The 18638-nt window shown below is 34.7% G+C and overlaps 1 protein-coding gene across 2 annotated transcripts in view; it reads right to left on the bottom strand.

The window, feature by feature from the left end:
- Positions 1–238: 238 nt before the first annotated feature.
- GABRG2 (gamma-aminobutyric acid type A receptor gamma2 subunit) overlaps positions 239–18638 on the bottom strand; it is an 80477-nt gene continuing 62077 nt past the window's right edge. The window contains exons 7-10 of one of the 2 annotated variants that reach the window (XM_006906489.1): positions 8639–8791; positions 6273–6478; positions 4117–4140; positions 250–2686 (exon numbers count right to left, since the gene is read on the bottom strand). In XM_006906489.1, the coding sequence (XP_006906551.1) occupies positions 2411–2686; positions 4117–4140; positions 6273–6478; positions 8639–8791 (659 nt within the window). In that variant the 3' untranslated portion in view covers positions 250–2410. Of the gene's footprint in view, positions 2687–4116; positions 4141–6272; positions 6479–8638; positions 8792–18638 lie in introns of both variants that reach the window. The other variant, XM_006906490.1, reaches the window with a different exon arrangement.

Raw genomic sequence — 18638 nt, 5'->3', positions numbered from 1 at the left:
AAAGTTTTGAGATATAGAAGGTGTGAGTTTTATTACTGCATGACATTTCTGCCTTCCATCTCCACGCCACACCCCAAATTAATCTATTAATTCTTTTGAAGTGAGGAGCATCATAACACAAAATATCATCACACTGCTCATAAACAAAGCTCACATAAAGAGAAGGCAGTTGGGGAATGAGGCAGGAAAGAAAGGTCACAATGTTTTAGATAAAAAAGTCCAAACAGACCACCGGCAGGCCACCATGGATTAGAATGCAGCATTTTTATTGTAAAAGTCCACATATTAGGCAATTCCCTTTGTGAAAAGGTTTTCAAATACATAGACAGGGAGCAACTGGTAATTAATAATTAGATTATATATAATATATATTCATATTGCCAATACTATGCACACATTGGAAAGCTAGCTTTTTTGAGTATCCCTGTTACGGAATACATTTCAAGTTGACAATAATAACATGTTTCTCACCATTGAAAATTTGCCAACAACTCTCCCAAAGGGTCAATATTTAATATGTTAATAACAATTCAAAACAAGAAAATAATTAATTCTATTTACATGTGTTTGAGGTTATATACTAGAGCACTGATATATTAAAGGTTTATAAAATTGGCAGCTATATGTGTTTCAAGATTTGTCCAGATGACTTGATGATGCCTTTATGTGGATTTATATAAACAAAGTCATTCTCTCTTCTTTTCTACTCTTTTTAGGTTGTCTATGAAATTTTACTAGCTGCGATGAAATTCTGACTTAGAGCAACGATTGCCATAAAGAAGAATGGACAAAGGGTGCTATTTTAGAAAAATAAGGATTCAAGATGAGTACATGAAGATGGAGCCCAACTCATTTTTTTTTGAAGTCTTGAACAACTGCTTCATGTGATTACAGTATAGTTGAATGAGGCTACAGTCATAGACTCGACCTCCTTGTAAGTCATTTGTTCTTTCATCTTTCTAAAACTTAATCTCTTTAGTATAGATATATTTTCTTTTCACAGAGCATATAATACTACATTCTGAACACTAATCAAGTGTGAATCTTGCTTATGCCTGTCATATGTCCTCAAGCGCTTTTGTGGGAGGTCAAAGCTGATTCATTCCCAAACCTAGAAAAATAGTACACAAACTCTAATCATCCTCTAGTAGACTCATTTTTGTATACAAATATAGGACATAGCTATTGTTTTTAAAGGAGTATGGGCATTGGCTAAAATAAATTTTTGATAATGAATATAAATTGCCAGAGTTCTTTGGATCCTTCTATTTATTTCTTCAAGATCAAATATCACTTGACAATGCCTATGTGAAAAGATGAATCACTGGTTCCAGGCCAGCACAGAAAGTTTCACCAGAAGCCTATGGGGCCAATTCACTTCAAACCATATTTATTGAGCACCAACTATGTGCCAGGTACTCTACAGCTGCTGAGAACCCAGAAAGGGATGACAAGGATACTGCCCATGAGGCACTCACAATCACTAGAAGCAGATTTTAAGGTGGAAGGTAATTTCTGTTAAGATCTATCATTCTAAAACGAAGAAAATATAGCGGCAAGCACATACAATTACTTCATAGTCTGAAATTGGGAGTATTTAGAGGTGGTAAATTCAGTCTATATTTTACTTAAAATGTTTTAATATGTCATACATGGAAAAAAAATAAGCTTTTCCAATCTTCATGCATAAGGGAGAAAGTAGTGAAAATTCTTTCTTCTAATTCCAAACTCAAACCCTTATAATTACATTCACGATTCTTTGATAGCCCAAAGAAGCAGAATAAAAGACAATACTTTATGATGTTAACTTCAATCCATTTATTTTGGCTCTAAAGACATGCATGCATTAAACTTGAAGCATTCTAAGTTATTGAAATATTTACATCATTGTACATGTGATATGGAGGAAATTTTCTTCCTATCTTGCGATAGAAGCATAATAGATTTATTGTCTAGGTTCTTAAATTTAAAGTGAGTTGTGATTTGTCTCAAATGAGGGAGATATTCTGTTGGGATCAAATTTACCACAACCTGACACCAGATGAACATAGGGTAGTTTTGGACCTTTTGCATCTAATTGTATTTTGAATTGAATAAGTACACCACCACTGTAAATAGTCATGGCTTTTACTATTTGATTGCCATAGCTGGAAAATATCTTACTTGGTTTCAATGTTTTTGCTCTAATTTCACTTTGCCTTGCAACTTTGCAGCACAGAAACATCACACTTATTGAAGGGGAGTTGGGCGCAAACAATATGACATTAATACAATTTACCAGGTTAGGACATAGAAACAAATTCAGATCATTATAAACCACATGAAGCATTATTTCAGTGGACTTAGAAAGGACATCTTCTTTCCATGAGATTTAATGAATAAGACCCTTATCAATAAAACCCATATCTATTCACAGGTAAAGGTAGGAGACCCAATAGACCAGATTGAACAAGCAAAAAGCAGTAGGGAAGAAGATCCGGGCATATGAGTCCATTTTGGCAATACGGATATGTATCCTCCCATGTCTCCAGGCTCCTGTTCGGCAATCTTCAAAACAGCAGAAAAAACTGGCACAGTCCTTGCCGTCCAGACACTCATACCCATATTCTTCATCTCTCTCTTGAAGGTGCGTGGCATTGTTCATTTGAATGGTTGCTGATCTTGGGCGAATATCAATAGTAGGGGCCTGAGACAAGGGTAGGGAAAAAGAGAGATCAGAGTTAGTTATACTTGATAAGTTCTCGACTAATTTTCCAAAATGTTACCAATGTGAATGATGAATCTGAAAATGAATACTCAGGAAATTGCTATGACATCATGATCTACAATGGTAAAATTGAACTTAGAAGGATAGCACATTTGCAGATTTCAAATTTTGAGCTTAAGCAGTGCAGCTGAAAATAATACCATTAAGCTAATAGCTAGAGCAAGATTAAACACCAAAAGAACTCAGACTTAAACCAAACAACTACATGGAATCTTATTCTGGTAAATATTAGATGTGAGGTTGGTTACATGAAGGCATTTAATGATATTGCATGTGAGTAGAACAAAGAAATAAAAATGCATCAATTTTGAAATCAAATTTTCTGTCATGCTTACCTATAGGCAAATAGTAAACTCCATTATACTAAGCAAATATATTAAATGTTTTTAATATAAAACTGTTAATTTTTTGCTATATTTATATATATAAATATAGAAGTTTTCTGAGCTTATACTACAATAGTATGGCTTATGTTTTAAAGGAATGTGGTGTTCTGTCTAACATTCACCATGTAGAAGCTTCCAAATGCCAGCAGTGTTTACTTACATGTGGGTGAAAATTCAGAAAAAATAATGTTACTACCTGTCAAAGTTTTTCATCATTTGAGAAGAAAATAGTAGCAATTAACTAAATGCTAATCTAATTTTTGCCTTCAGACCAATTTTAAAATCGCCGTAAGACTCAATGGTCTGTCTATTTCACTTCAATGTGGAGGAGTTAGTTTTAGGATAATGTAAATACATAAATAAATTATGTATAAATATAAATATAAATTCTAATATCTCTGAATCAGCTGTCACAATTCAACTGGGAATAGAAACCTTGTAATATTGCATGATAGAGCCAAAAGGCTTCTGGATCACCCTAGAAGGAAGGGTGTTTTAACTTACAGCATTTCAAAGAGAGTATTGTTTTTATAGAACTGACAGGTACAGTTTAGACAAAGGCAACTATTAAATTTACATATCGCAAAACAATCCTGTTTTAAATTAGGATTTACAGAATTAAATTTTAAGGACACAGAAGATGTGGGTAGTGAAATTGGATTCCATTTTCATCTGAGAAGAGAAGGTACATTTTGGCTTTGCCGTTTAAGGGGGCTCTCAGTAGTAATGAGAGCTTACAACTTTTTAGTTTCATGTAAAGTCAAAACCTCTGAGAATTAGTGTAGGGTTGCTAAGTCAACTCTAGAAATCTATAGAACTTTCTTCATCTTAACTGTGTTGTCTCTAGTAGAATGCTTAAATGTCTACCCCATAAAATAAATAAATAAATAAAACACCATGTAAGCGTTAATACTTAAATTTAGCAGTTGCATGCAGTGAATTTCCATTCCAAAAACATTATACCTTGAAGGAAAACATCCGAAGAAGCTTTGGGTTTGTAGACAGAAAAGAGAAGTGCATTTTTTTTTTTTTAATTAAAAGAAGGAAAAAAGAAAAAAAAAAGAGAAAGAGACAAAATAAGATAAATTAAAAATACATTTTTAAAATATAGTAAGTAAAATGAACTGAAATTACAAACACAGAAGGACAGTTCTGAACTTGGAACAAAATATATGCCAAAAGTTGGAAAAGGGAATTTGGAAATCTTCAATAAATTAATCCACAGTTATCTAACTGCAAAAGCCACTGTCGTTCATTCGTGAGGAACCCTTCAGTTGCCTGGTTTCCATGTATAGAAATACTGTGATTTTATATATTTTCTAATTATCATCAAGAAAGCCTTAATTTGTGAATCCTGACATAATGAACCAAAAGGCATATTAATTGGGAAAATAAAAGTTCAGCTTCTAATTCACACCCTAGGCTCTTGCTTATTTAGATAAATCATCCAATTGGATTAAAGGGGGAAAATGCATAAAATTCTAAGGTCATTTTATTTTCTCAGTTTCTTTAATCCCCTTCCTCCTCTGCCTTCTTTTCTTCTGTCATCTTCATGACCCTGGATTAAGGAATCCAGGTGTTGACCTGGCAGTTAGAGGGCCAAAGGGCTTTTTCCACAGCACTCTTCATTCTTGTTAGAAAGGCAGTCTTCATACCCTCCTTACTGCTGGCAGGTAATAATACTGAACAGCAACAGAACCATCTTCTTGGGGGAAAAGGAAATGGAACGTGAAGGAGGGGGAGAAAACAAACAAACAAACAAAATAAACAACACAACAAGGAAACCAAAATAAGGATAAGAAAATGCGAAGGCAAAGAGAAGATCAGACAGGGAAAGAAAGGACTGCATAAAGCATAGCAATTATCTGGGAGATTAAAGATAAGCATTTATTTTTTTATTAATCATCAAGTATAATGACACTTCTTTCTTTACTTGTTATAAATTCTTATATTCAAATAAACACCATTTATAGAATTTCACTGAGGTTCCTGGAGATGCATCAGCTAGATTTCCTCATTAGAATTCGATCCCCCAGAGTCTGTGGATCAGACAGCCAGCCACTATCAAAGCCCTCAAGTGAAAGATCTGGAAAGGCTATACATCAGGGGAATTCCTTTGCCTCTTTTCTTGGAAGAGAACGGACTTTAACTTTCATGGGGCCTCCTGTGAGCCAGACACTATGTTTAGGAGGGTAAATGGATATCTATCTACATGCTCTCTTTAACATTAATAATAAAAGACAGTTGCTTTAGGCATTCACATTTGTGCTTCATCATCTCTATTTAAAGTTTGGTGGCAAGGTGAAGTCATCCTTCCTATTTCCAAATCACTGAGATCAATTCAGGTTGGTAATTATAAATCATCAACAACAATCATCATCATCAACTATTAATGGTAAAGGCTTTCATGTATAAGTTACTATGTAATGCTTTTTACCTCTGTTACCACATTTATTTTCACAATGGCCATATGAGATATGTCTTTTTTTGGTGTTTTTTTTTTGTTTGTTTTTTGTTTTACAATACTTATTTCATATATGAGAAAATAAAGACACAGGGAGGTTAAATAAGTTGCTAAATAGATGAGCCATTTCTTTTAAAACGAAAAATATACATTTTGAGTTTGAAATCAGTAGAAGTCCTCTGGTGGCAACACACACCACACACACACACACACACACACACACACACACACACACACTAAATTATTTGCAAAAGTGTGGTGATCCTTGAAATTTCAACAATCTTGTGGCTTCCTAGCAGAAATCTCTGGATGAAAATTTTAATTTAACACAGTAATTTAAAAATAAAGTAAAGAGGCGGTACGATAAAACCTAGAAAAATAACAGCTAGAAAATAAATGCATTTCTCAGCAGTGATTATACTTCCTGTAAAATGAAGAAAGCAAGAGTCTGCCTTAGTGAATCAGGTCTCTTTCAAGTAACTATGACTCTATTGAATCCTTATATTTTGATGAAACTCACATATTCACTTTTCATCTTGGAGCCCAAGTGTTGAGATTTAACCTGCGGATAGGCTAAGCAAGACCAAACAAAAACAAAAGCTGATGGTCTTCCTGCATAAAAATTTCAGTGGTCCCAGTGAGAAGTGATACATACAGGGTTTTTCTTCTTTTTGTCTTTGTCCTTGCTTGGTTTCCGGTTGCTGACAAAATAATGTAGGGTGCCATATTCCACCAAAGCAGAGAAGACAAATATGAAGCAGACAGATACAAAGAGATCCATTGCTGTGACATAGGAGACCTTGGGGAGTGACTTCCGGGCAATGGTGCTGAGGGTAGTCATTGTCAGGACAGTGGTAATACCTGAAGAGAGGCACAGTTAAACAGATCATGCGACCACATCAGTAAGTAGGGTAACTGAGTCACTATGGAAACTAAACTTTTTTTGTGACTTGATACGCAACCTAAGTAATGGGAAAGGAAGCATAATTGGAATTCATTCACTATGCTCACAAATATTTATTGCCTTGAGAATGTCATTTAAACATAGCACCTCTGCTTTCTTAACTTTAAAAAATGTGATATTTTTATAATAATTACAACTTCTACATTCTGCTGTTGTAAAGAGTAGAAAGGCATGGGGACCATATTGTACATGCCTGACTTGTAGTCCACGATCAATAAATAGCATACCTGCTATTCACTCAGGAGTTTCTCACTTATTCCTAATTCTTGAGCTCACTCACCTTGATCCCTTCTCCCACCATGGTCTTTTGCCACTGAGCATTTATTTAATAAGTGGTTGAAATGAGCTACTGGAGTTGCCATAAGAAGGATTTTGACCAGCAAGCGTCTAGACTTCAAGAGGAGAAATTGATATGAAATATTTTCCTTAAAATATTTGCGAGATGGATAAATTGGAATGTATCAGTCCATCTGTTCCATCCATTCATAACCGCATACGTTACTTGAATAATCATTGTGGTACCAACTATGTGCCAGGCACTATACTGAGAATGAAAAAGACATTTGCATGCTGATATGAGAGGCAGACATAGAATGTAATGCAACACATTCTGCTCACAGTGACGATTAATCATCCTAAAGTAATAGACTCAACACATTTGTGGTTTGTTTCAGCATGTAGCATTAGACAACTTATTATAATTATTGAATAGGACTTGTAACATAAAGTACTGCATGTAACAGAAAAAAATCAAAATAACTATTTTGAAACAGATCGGAGACTAAATTAGGTTCTGAATAGGACTAATATGGAAATGACGGACTTTGCCCCCAGTTATTTCTTCTGCCCTCAGTTTTACAAATCATTTTGTCAGAAAATGACTATAGTTGCTAACATTTCTGATGTCTTACTATGTTTTGTGCACTTTGCATGGAATACCTTATTTAACCCAATAAAACCTTACTAGTTATGTACAGGAAATGATACATGTTTTACCTGTGAAGAAACTGTGATTTACAGAGATTAAAGGTTGTTACCAAGGACATTATAATTGTGGGTTGAAATCAAGATTGTTTAGAGTTTAAAACTCCAGCTCTTAAATTTTCATGATTAGGCCTCTTTAGCCAAAGAGTAAGCAAGAGATATGGTTCTAATTTTCACTTAACTGATAAAAGAGATTATGATTTAGTGTTTCATCTTTCAGTAGCTTTATTCTTAGTTAAGGCTTTAGAGAATTTTATGAAAATTTTATTCATGGATGTAGACTCCAATGTCTCTTTGAGCCTTGTGGCTTTGTTATAAACTCTGTGTGCCTTCTTCTTGATGTGAGGAAAAATATCTGAAAATCTGAATATTACTATATACAATAGATTGAGCAAACTGTAAATAATCTTAAAAGTATGAAAATGGGTTCCCAAAATTTCATAGGGAATTGAGTTTTTTCCAAAATAATTTTTTCAGTGGCTCTTCTAGAAAAAGACAATATGTATGTATGTCTTCAAATGTCATCATGATAACTATGCATGTTATAATCAGTTAATAGTCAAGGGTATGCTGATAAATGTGTAACCATTGACTCTTAAAAAAATGAAGGTTGTGATTTTTAGCATTCGCCAATTTCCATGGCGTTAATTTTCACCTTGCCTAATGTCAAACTGCCAGGGCGACCTGTCCAGACACACTGTTGGAAAAGCACAAACGATCGGCTCTTACGAGCTGGTCTGAACAGCTACATCATGTAACTAACTGCCCAGAGACCAAAACAAAAAATCTGTTGAAATTAGAAGTTTTTTTTTTTCTAATTAACTTAAACTTCTTAAGACAATTTACTTAAAACAAACAAACAAACAAAAAACTATTGAAATAATAAGGAAAACAGACTTGGGAAACGATGAACACTCTCATTTTTAATATGCTAGTTTTCTTTAAAATGAAACAAATGCATTTCTATGTAATTGTTGACTGAACCACAAGCAAATCAGTTTAGAAAGCAGAATAGGATTACTTCCATTGGGTACTTACCTTGAGACACTACAACACAAACAGATGTGTCTCACCTAAAGAAGTTCTGGCTGGAACAGCATCCTTATTGATCCAGAAGGACACCCAGGATAGAACAACGATGAGTGTGCAAGGGATGTAGGTCTGGATGGTGAAGTATCCCATTCTTCTGCTCAGGTCAAAGTAGACAGACATAACCACGTAATCTCCTAGAACAAAACAAAGATAGCATCGTGCAACCCCTTACCAAAAACGAGAACATTAAAAAAAAAAAAAAAGCATATGTTTAACTTTTATATTCACACATTTAGATTGAGCGTTCCATACCAGGGGTATGTTGAAAACTATCCTCTACCCATTTGGGTTAAAACAAAAATAAAAACAAAAAGCAAAATCCAAACGAAGTTGAGGTCTGATGCTTTTTAAAAGCAATGTGACTACTCGGCAGAAGGAAACACTTTTGAGCATATTGATCATATTTTCTTCTTTCATGTGACTTTTGATGGTATCTTTTCTTCCTGCTTAATACACACAATATAAATTTGTTTTTGTTTGGTGGGGAGGGAGAGGAGCAGTGTGCTTCTCTTGCCTAAAATGAACCCTAAGATTTGTAAATTTCTTCTTGTTCTCGAGATCTGTCTCCACACAAACCAGAGAGAATATCTTAGCGCTTGGCACTAGTAAATGACTAATTTCCTCAGTTTATAATGAAATTCCTATGCTAAGACAGTTTTTCCCATGTTTTCATTGAGTCATATTTTCCTTCATAGCAATTACTTCAGTTGTAATTTCTCATTAATTTGTGTGGTTATTTTTGTAATAACTGTCTCCCCTATTAGACTTCATCACAGTCCACAAAGTGTGCCTCTTTTAACTCATAATTGCACTATTAGTCATTAACATACTGCTTGATTCTAAATAGGTATATGGTAACATTTGCTGAGTAAATAACTAAATGAACGAATTCATTTATAAATTTAAATGTAAAGAAAATAGACAAAAAAAATCAAGAAGCTGTATTCTGGAATATATGTGTTAAAAAAAGTTTATGTAAATAATTCAGAAAGTAGAGTAATAAAAGAATTAAAGAATAACCGTATAGCTATGTATGAGAATGTGACACAATTTGAATGTCTGATTTTTTTACAATTAAGATGCATGTGTTACTTTTAAAATTCCATGTCCTTCATTTTGTATAATTCCAAGTAAATTTTTAGGAAATTTTAATTTTTGAATTTGGAAAATACGCTTTGTAGACATATCCCAATTACTATATATCAATGTTTCCTTTATACTCTTAGAGAACACCGGTTTCAAAAGCTATATTTGCTCTTGCAGTGCGAGGTGAACTCAAGAGAGATCGGTTTTCAAATGTTGCTTTTTTTTTTTACTAAATTATAATTTGTCCTAAAATTGATGAAGAATGAAATCCAAATCATGTTTTATTTTAATTATTTGGCTTCATGCCTGTATTTCTGTACTTACTTGGCTGATTTAGAACTGATTTGAAAATAAGGTGCTTTAGAAGCTTCATGCAGAGAAGATTGATTTAGTGAGATGAGTTATTATAGCTCAGTCCAGTTCTTCCTCCCACTCTCAAGCTTTATTTCAAACCTTCTAAGCTGCTGAGACAGAAAACCCTCATTGGCTCCTCTTCGAGGGAGCAAAGCCTCTCCCCTCCAGTATTTCCTAGATGGGTTATGAATACCTCCTAACACTACCCTTTGGTGGATTAGTACACGATATTATTTGTCTGAGTCAGGCCTGGTTAAGGTAGTGACAAGGACCCAGATGCTAACTAGAGAATTTAGCTTCCATTGGAATATTAATTCCTTCTAAGAGATCAATAAGTAGCAATTATTTAGTGATTATTTTTCAAAACCTTAAGGTATGCATTTCTTACTGATAACTAGATTTCGATTAGTTCCCTGAGATTATACTTCTCTGTGTTGATTTATCTGGACTTAAGCTATTTAAACTCAAAGCATTTTATAAATTAGTTTTGTCCCTGTTTTTGTTCTAATTTAGAATATCATATACACAGGCCATGATTATGGAGTAAAGATATTTAATTTGAAATAATCCTTATTAATGTCAATATTTCTTCCTGTTTCTTTGATCTAAAGATAAGAAGCAAATGAAAGCTAGGAAAAACAAAAAAGGTTTTCTTTTGCAATAATAACATTCAGAGGGTACTTTTTCTCCCTATTTTCCAAATCCTTGAGAGTTTTCTACCTATTTTAAATGTGTTAAATGAAACTTTACAAATTATAATATTTTAATAAATCTAGCTGATTTGAGTAACTTTATTTATTATGTAAATGAGTAAGAACCTACACTTTGACATTAATGATCTGACTCTCTTAAAGGTGAACTTTAAATTTGCCTCAAGTTAACAAGATAATTATCTCGATTCAATTTTCCTCTTCCCTTTAGGTCAGAATCTAAATTTCCATGGCCTATTTATCTATCGATTTCTATTTTAAGGTAATAGCTCTGAGCATCTTTCATCTTTACCAGCAAATTCAAAGCTTTTCTACCACGAGATTACAGATTCAAACTTGGAAACAGGCCATTTAAAAGCAAAGCAGCTTCGCAGTGACAGCCTGGTGCCTTTCTTATCTCCAAGGCCACATCACTTTTTGTATTTTTAAAAACTCGGGCTGAGGAGCCTATAAAATCAAACCTCCTGAAAGTACCACATCAGTGATTTCTCAAGCCCAAAGGTTTAAATGTCTATCAGTCAATGATGTTTGTTTCAACCACTTTGAATTTATTCTTTTTATTGACTTATGCTAACACCCCGGAACACCCCGGAGTGTTTCGTCATCAGTAGCTAAAGTCATAGCATTTTATAAATTAGCTTGGTCCCTGCTTTTGTCTGTTTAGAATATAATAGACACAGGCTGTGATTAAGGAGAGAACACATATAATCTGAATATCACTTATTAATGTCTGTTCTTTATGTTTTTATAAGCTTCTTATGTCTAGTTTCAGGAAGAAACCATCAATATCAGTGAACAATGAACTCCAATTATTATTATTTCTTTAGTGTGATTAAACCATACAAAATTCAGATTTATTAGAGTGTTTAAGCTCTTATTTCATATATGGAACTATTTCCTCTTAAACACTTGAAGATTCTATGATAGAAAAGTCTTCCCCTCCATTGAATAACTGAAATGGTAAAAATAATTATTTTCTAGTTACCAGTAATGTGGCCCTATTATGTGCACACACTGGGCTGAAAGGTTTGCATATATTATGTCTAAGTATCCTAATCACTTATTTCAGAATGGTGAAAAAGCTAAGACTTCACTTTACTTCTCTCTCGTGATTCTTACTCCACTTATAGTGAATAGAGTATATGTTATTCTACTAGGTTAACTTTGAAGGAATAGTTACTGCTATGATCTTTACATTCCTTTCTGTAGACTCATCTTGAAGTCAAAAATATTTTTTATCACTGCTATGTATAGAGTACTATATTAGGCAGTGTAGAGTTTACGACGAATGGAATCTCACAACTAATTCTAGATTAAATGAATTAAATGAGGACAAGATTACTTTTTCACTGACTACAACTCAGATAGAAGGAACAATAAGCTAAGACAATGCATTAGATCTGTCTTTATCATTCCTTATTAAACTCTTAAATCTGAGGCATGATCCTATGAGGTTGATTTTAATTGTAGGCAAGCAGGATGGTTGATTGGTTACATTTTCATTTGAGGAAATTGTTTTCCAAAATTAGACCTGTACCTTACCAAACACATAAAAATAAATTTAAGATGAATAATCCAATATTCAAATTTAAGTGTGAATATAAATACTACACAAAGAAACAATATAGGAAAATACTTGTATAACACATAAGGTGGAAAAGGTTTCATCAAGCACACATAACACATAAAAGGCATAAAGAGAAAAAATTACAGGTCATTTAAAACTTAGAACATCAGTATTATAAATATTTTGCTTTAAGTAATATAGAAAGGCAAAACACCATACTTGAATAAAGTATTTCCAAAATAAATAAGAAATCAAAAGCTAGTATCACTGATATATAAAGAATTCTCATTAATTATTGAGAAAAGATACCCACATTTTTAACTAAGCTAAAACATATGGACAATTCATGAATAGTAAATATATGAAGAGTCTCAACTTCAGCAGTCATCAGTGAAATCCAAAATAATATAATAGCATTTCATTTTTAGCCTATCAAATTGGGGGAAAAACCATAATTTTCAGTACTGGCAAGATGTAGACAAAGAAGAACTGCACACCCTCGGTAGGGTATACACACTGACGTGAATTTTTCAGAAGATAATCTGGAAGTATATAAAAAACATTTTTCTTCTAGATATCTGGAATAAACACTGCCAAAGAAAAAGGTTTTGTTTGTTTATTTTAAATACTGCCTTTCAGTTGGTACCAAGGTTTGCTGTGTGCCTGAAAGAAGGAATAGAATACCAAGTCCTTGGGCAGAATCCCAGATTAAGGAGTCTAGAGTCTTTTCTAGGAAGAGAAAAGACTTTTATATTTAATGAGTTGCTAACTTCCATGCATGCCACCCCGGAGTGTTTCGTCACCTGCCCACCATTCCCAGTGGTGGTTGAGGCTCTCATTAACTATTCTAGAACCACATCAACATTCCTCCAGCAACTAAGCCCTGTGAAGTCAAGAGAGGGGAAAACATAGAGCTAAACTATAATCCTTGGCCTTAAGGAATGTTCAAGGAATCCTCAGGCTGAGAAAGACATGAATATAGCATCACTACTCAATGTCAAGGGCTCTCATAAAACATACATATGCTAACTCATCTCACACACTATGATTAGATGAAGTTTCTGGCAAGCACATTTCCGGAAGTTCTGACAAAATAATGCCAATCATCATAATCTTTAAAGAGATTCATGCTCCTCTGCAAAAAAAGAAAAAAAATTCAAATTCCTTAGCTTGGCATGAAAGGCTGTCTATAATCAGAATTTAACCTGGATCTTTCTCGCTTATTACTTGTTTCATGTTCTCTACACCCTAGACAAGATAAATTAAATATTTTCATTTCATGCTTCTATAATCTTTCTGTCTTTATTCTTCCTGGTATCATATCTCTCCAGATCCCTAACTCATCTCCTTACTCCATTTCTTCATTCCAGCCTCCCAACAACCTCCCCTCTCCAACCACTCCACCACACGTCCATGCTCTATGCTGTGACTGGACTGTGCCAAGATGGTAGCCATCTTCAGTAAATGTTAAAAGAAAGTAAAATTTAAAAGTCTATTTCTTCAGTTGATTAAGTTTCATTTCAAGTGCTCAGTAGCTACATGTGGCTTGCAACTATTGTATTGTGATAGTATGGATCGTAAAAAAGTTACTTCATTGTGGAAAGCTCATTTGGACAGTCCTGGTCTACATTAACTTTTCTAAAATGCTTTATCAGGTTCTTCAGTATAAAATCTGTACTGCTTAACACATGGTTCTAGTCCATTTTGCTCTGATCCACTACTGAACCATCCCAGCCATGTCTCACACCACTTATAATCTCTCCATCTTATGCCCACCCACCTGGATTTACTTTTTTCCCTCCCAAAGGGCCCTGCTCATTCTTTTGTCTTCATTTGCCATAAGTTACCTCAAATTTCTGGAATATTCTCTGCTCCTCTGATCATGTCATATACATATACATACCTCCAAACCCTTCCATAATTGCCCATTGATATCAGGACATCCTATAAGTCTTTAACTTATTCTGTAAGACTTTGGGTGGTCTTTTCCCTGACTGCATCACTAGCCGCATCTGAAATAGTATTTCTTTACACTCCAGCTGGGGTTTGTACAGTTCCTTCAATGCCCCCTGCTACCTCTTGCCTTAGAGTCTTTTCACATGCCTATTCCTTTTGCTCAAACTTAATTAATTTTATTATTTCTTAGATGTCAATTTATCTCATCATCAGAGAAGCCCTTATTAGATCAAATGTCTTCAGTAAGATCTCAGAGCTGATCATAATCGAGGGTATATGAGGTATGAATTTGGATTACATTCTAGATTATAATTAGCACATGAGCTCTGTGAGTGAAGTAGCTGTACTTTGCTCACTGATGTTACTCTCAGCGTCTAGTACAGTGCCTGATACATAGGAGGAGTTCAACAATTATTTGTTAAATGAATAAATATCACTTAGCTCAGAAGGACATGAATAAAATCCTGAGTGAACTATACACCAAAAGTACTTAAGACCAAGGCAGAGATCAACATGGGCTTTTAAAATATTAAACTTCTACTTTAGAAAGTATTGCTTCTGGAAATATTTTTACTGGATACCTTGCTGAACCCTCGCAATGTGGATATAAAGTCACAGTGTAGCAATCTTAACTACTTGCCAAAAAGGAAAAAGGGAAGGGAAATCAGCTACATCAGGGTGGCTGCATTATGCTTATTAAAGAATTGATCGGTGATTTCAGCTTCTCAGCCAGATTCAATTAGTGAGAGAAGAGAACAAAGGGCTTGGCTGCTTACACACAACCATCACAGTCTTCCAGGTCAAGTCTAATATGTGCATTTTCATCTCAAAACTGCATTATTTTTATTTCATCTGTTGACTGTTTAAGCTCACATGTTGGAAAAGAATAAAATAGCAATTGGAGAAAATAAAATGAAAACTAGAAAGTATAAGTTATGATTATTTTTTTCCAGGCTAAATTTGTCTTTTAAAGACTCGCTTTGACATCCCCACTGAGAAAAGAGAGCATAGAATTGTGGCAAAGAATAAGGGCTGCTTCAAGTCAAATTCCCTAGAAGCGGAGCTGGAGGCCAGAATTCTTGCAAGGGTCACTTGTTGGGATTTAGCTGTCAGACAAAGAGGATGAGGGAAGCAGGAGAGAGCAGCAGAAAAAAGCTGGGCATGATTTACTTCAGTTGAAGGAGGGAAGCTTCCAGATGGTTCTGGAATAAAATGCACCACAATTAGTCTCCCCTTGAGGCAAGAGGACCGGTTATTTGTAATCTCTGTAAATTGAAGCAGAGTGGTCTTAATCTCCTAATTGAGATGGTCCTATTTTGGCCAAAGGCAGTTCTCCAGAAAAGGAGTCAGTGGTGGGCTGTTAGCAGCCAACCCTTGCTACACCTGGGGAATGGATGCACGAACCAGAGAAGGTCATGGGAAGGAGTGGACATTAGTAATGCCCACTGCTAAAACTGTGGTGTCAGATTGGCTGGGTTCAAAAATCTTCGTCCTGTCACTAACTGGTTTTGTGATTTGTTGCAAGTTCCTTAACTCTCTGAGTCTCAGCTTCCTTATTAGAACTCACTTCATAGATTATTGTGGACATAGTAAAGAGTTAATACATATAATGTGCTTGGTATAATTCCCGACTCATAGTAAAAGGTCCATTAATGTCAGTTATTACAAAGTAATGTAATTTATGTAATATAATTAGCACTATTCTGGTGCATATAAGAATAGAAGAAATGTTACTAAACATTCAAAAGAGAACTAAAGTTAAAAAGTCTTTGAATTTATACATATCAATTCTGTTCTTTTAAAGATTAAGTAATTGAGATTCCTCAGAGAAGATGGTTCTTTTAGGAGACAAGACTGTTTAGTAGCAGACCCAGGACTCCCACCTCCCAAACTAGTACTGTTCATTTTGAGCCAGTGGTTAGGATCATAGACATAGAGCAAAACAGTGGAAAGTTGAGTAATTATTGAATATGGTTAATATAGAAAGCTGTTTTGGATAATTGGGAGCCCCAACCACAAAGAGAACAATTTATTTCTTCTTGAACCTTATATAATAGATATAATACTTTTAGGAGGATGGAAAGTAACTCCTTTGTCTGGAACAACAACCTATTTGACTCAACAGACTATACTAGAGGGTTTTTCGCCCCCTAAGAGAATCGCTTTAGACAAAAGGAAGCTCAGTTTTGCAAAACCTCTAGAGATTAGTGTTTATTCTCTAGAAAAACACAGGGGACCTAGGTATTTGTTAATATCTCAGTTCTCTGCACTCCTTTACCAGACAATTCTCTTTATTAGTGTTACAGCTTCTCCTTCTTGCCCTCTAAAAAAAGCCACCACAGATTCTTAGCTCAATATGGCCTTTGTAATATAATTTATTATTTTGAGCCTGTCATCAAATTCCAACAGTGCAGCAAAAAAAAAAATTCACCTGGGATTTATGTAAATAAAACAACTCTTGCTCAGAAATCTGAATTTGAAGATACCAGTGAATGCATTTGCCACTTCGATCCATCTAAAGGGAATGAAATTTCCCAACATAGTTAAATCTAACTCCCACAAACATCTGACTAGATAATAAAACATATTGTTGTTGTTGTTGTTTGTAAGTACGAAGTAGTTCATGGTTGCAGAAATTATACAAGGTTCAGTCCTAGGATTCAAGTACCGGTGATGTTAAAAAGGTAGAAAGGCTTGGGAAAATTATTTAAATTATCTCAAAATAGGGGTATCATACCTATCGCTAAGGCTGTTGGGAAAATCACATTTGCTAATGGTAAGGAAAGTGTTTTGTAATCTTTCAGAAACAATGTATAGATGACATGGTACTTGCAGCTTCTTAAGGATAGTTGTTTTTGCAAAACAGCTTAATAGCATTGGTAGGTAAGCTTCCTGTTGAGTGATATTTTTTAGACTTTGTTAAAGGGTAACTGAAAGAGTCAGGAATAGTAGTAAAGCCATCAGTCTGGTTCTTGTTTATATGAACTTCAGTGTGTCCATGAAAACAATATCATCATTTTAATATAGTTCACAGATTTGTGTCACAAAAATTATATATTCTTTTCTGTTCTATTTGGACTCTGAACTACGGACTACATGTCAACTTGGCTTGATAATCAAAGGCAACAAAATACCCTTTTATGTGTGGATACTCCTTCTTTAGAGTCTGTGACACATGCACATCTTCTAATTTACCTCTTTCAGAAGTCCCATTTCAGGAGAAATTTTAAAATGTGAATTCACATTCCACTGTTAGCTCTCATGGCTCTAAGTTGCTTACTGGAAATATTTTCAACAGCTCCAAAGAGAAATACCAGTAAGTAGCACATGCAATAGTAGAGTTATACCTGTTTCTGTTAGCTTTGATAATAATATTTGACTGGTTTAATAGGCGTATCAATGGAAATTTGAGAAACCCTAAGAAAAATAGCAGTCCTTTACCTCCAGTCAACCATAGTTAAGTGCTAGTGAGGAGGGATTTTATGCACCTTAGAATCAGAGATTATAACTGATCTGTCACAGTTGTAACCCATGGCCCCAGAGAAGGGGTTAATATGTCATATTTTGCCATTCTGGCATAGAAATGATGAGACTGCAGTTCACAGAAGAAATGAGTAGAAATCCTATTTGTGATCTGCAGAAAGAAGCAAAATTTCCCAGTAGGAAAGTCATGGTCCACAGGTCTGCAAAGATTCCCTGGAAAATGGAGTCTGTAAACCATGGGCCACCACAGTTACCTTTGTTGTCTCTCGTTGTTTCCTGATCCAATAAACTAGGACACTTGGCCACTTAGGTATTTCCTTATTGAGTGGATCTAATAATGTATGGCATCTGTTATGCATTTGGTAAACTCTCCTGAGTCAAGGCATGGATTAATTTTTAGAAGTTAATCTGAAATTTTGTCTCAGTCAGCCCTTCTGTTAGGTACTCAGTAGGTGCCAGCCAGGTATTCTAAGCAAGTATATTGGTCTTGCACATTCACTGTCCTTCGAGTTGTTAATACCAAAGGTCAGATTTGGATGAGAGAGTAAGAATACTATCTGAGACCAAAGACTTATCCTGTAAACCAATACTACTAGCAATGAAGGTGGTATTTTAACTCTGTTGAATTTATGAATGTGTCTCACAAATGGTTCCAAAATTAGGAAGCAAAAAGAGGAATGTTATTTAATGGTTATAATTCAAAATCCAGAAACTTCTGGAGAAATAAGCATGTTAATAAGAACACTTACTTTCCTTCCTTCCTTCCTTCCTTCCTTCCTTCCTTCCTTCCTTCCTTCCTTCCTTCCTTCCTTCCTTCCTTCCTTC

Source organism: Pteropus alecto, unplaced genomic scaffold (genome assembly GCF_000325575.1).
Source record: "Pteropus alecto unplaced genomic scaffold, ASM32557v1 scaffold40, whole genome shotgun sequence".
Lineage (NCBI taxonomy): Eukaryota > Metazoa > Chordata > Mammalia > Chiroptera > Pteropodidae > Pteropus > Pteropus alecto.
The sequence above is the reverse complement of the archived record's forward strand: the minus strand, read 5'-3'. Positions and strand labels throughout refer to the sequence as shown.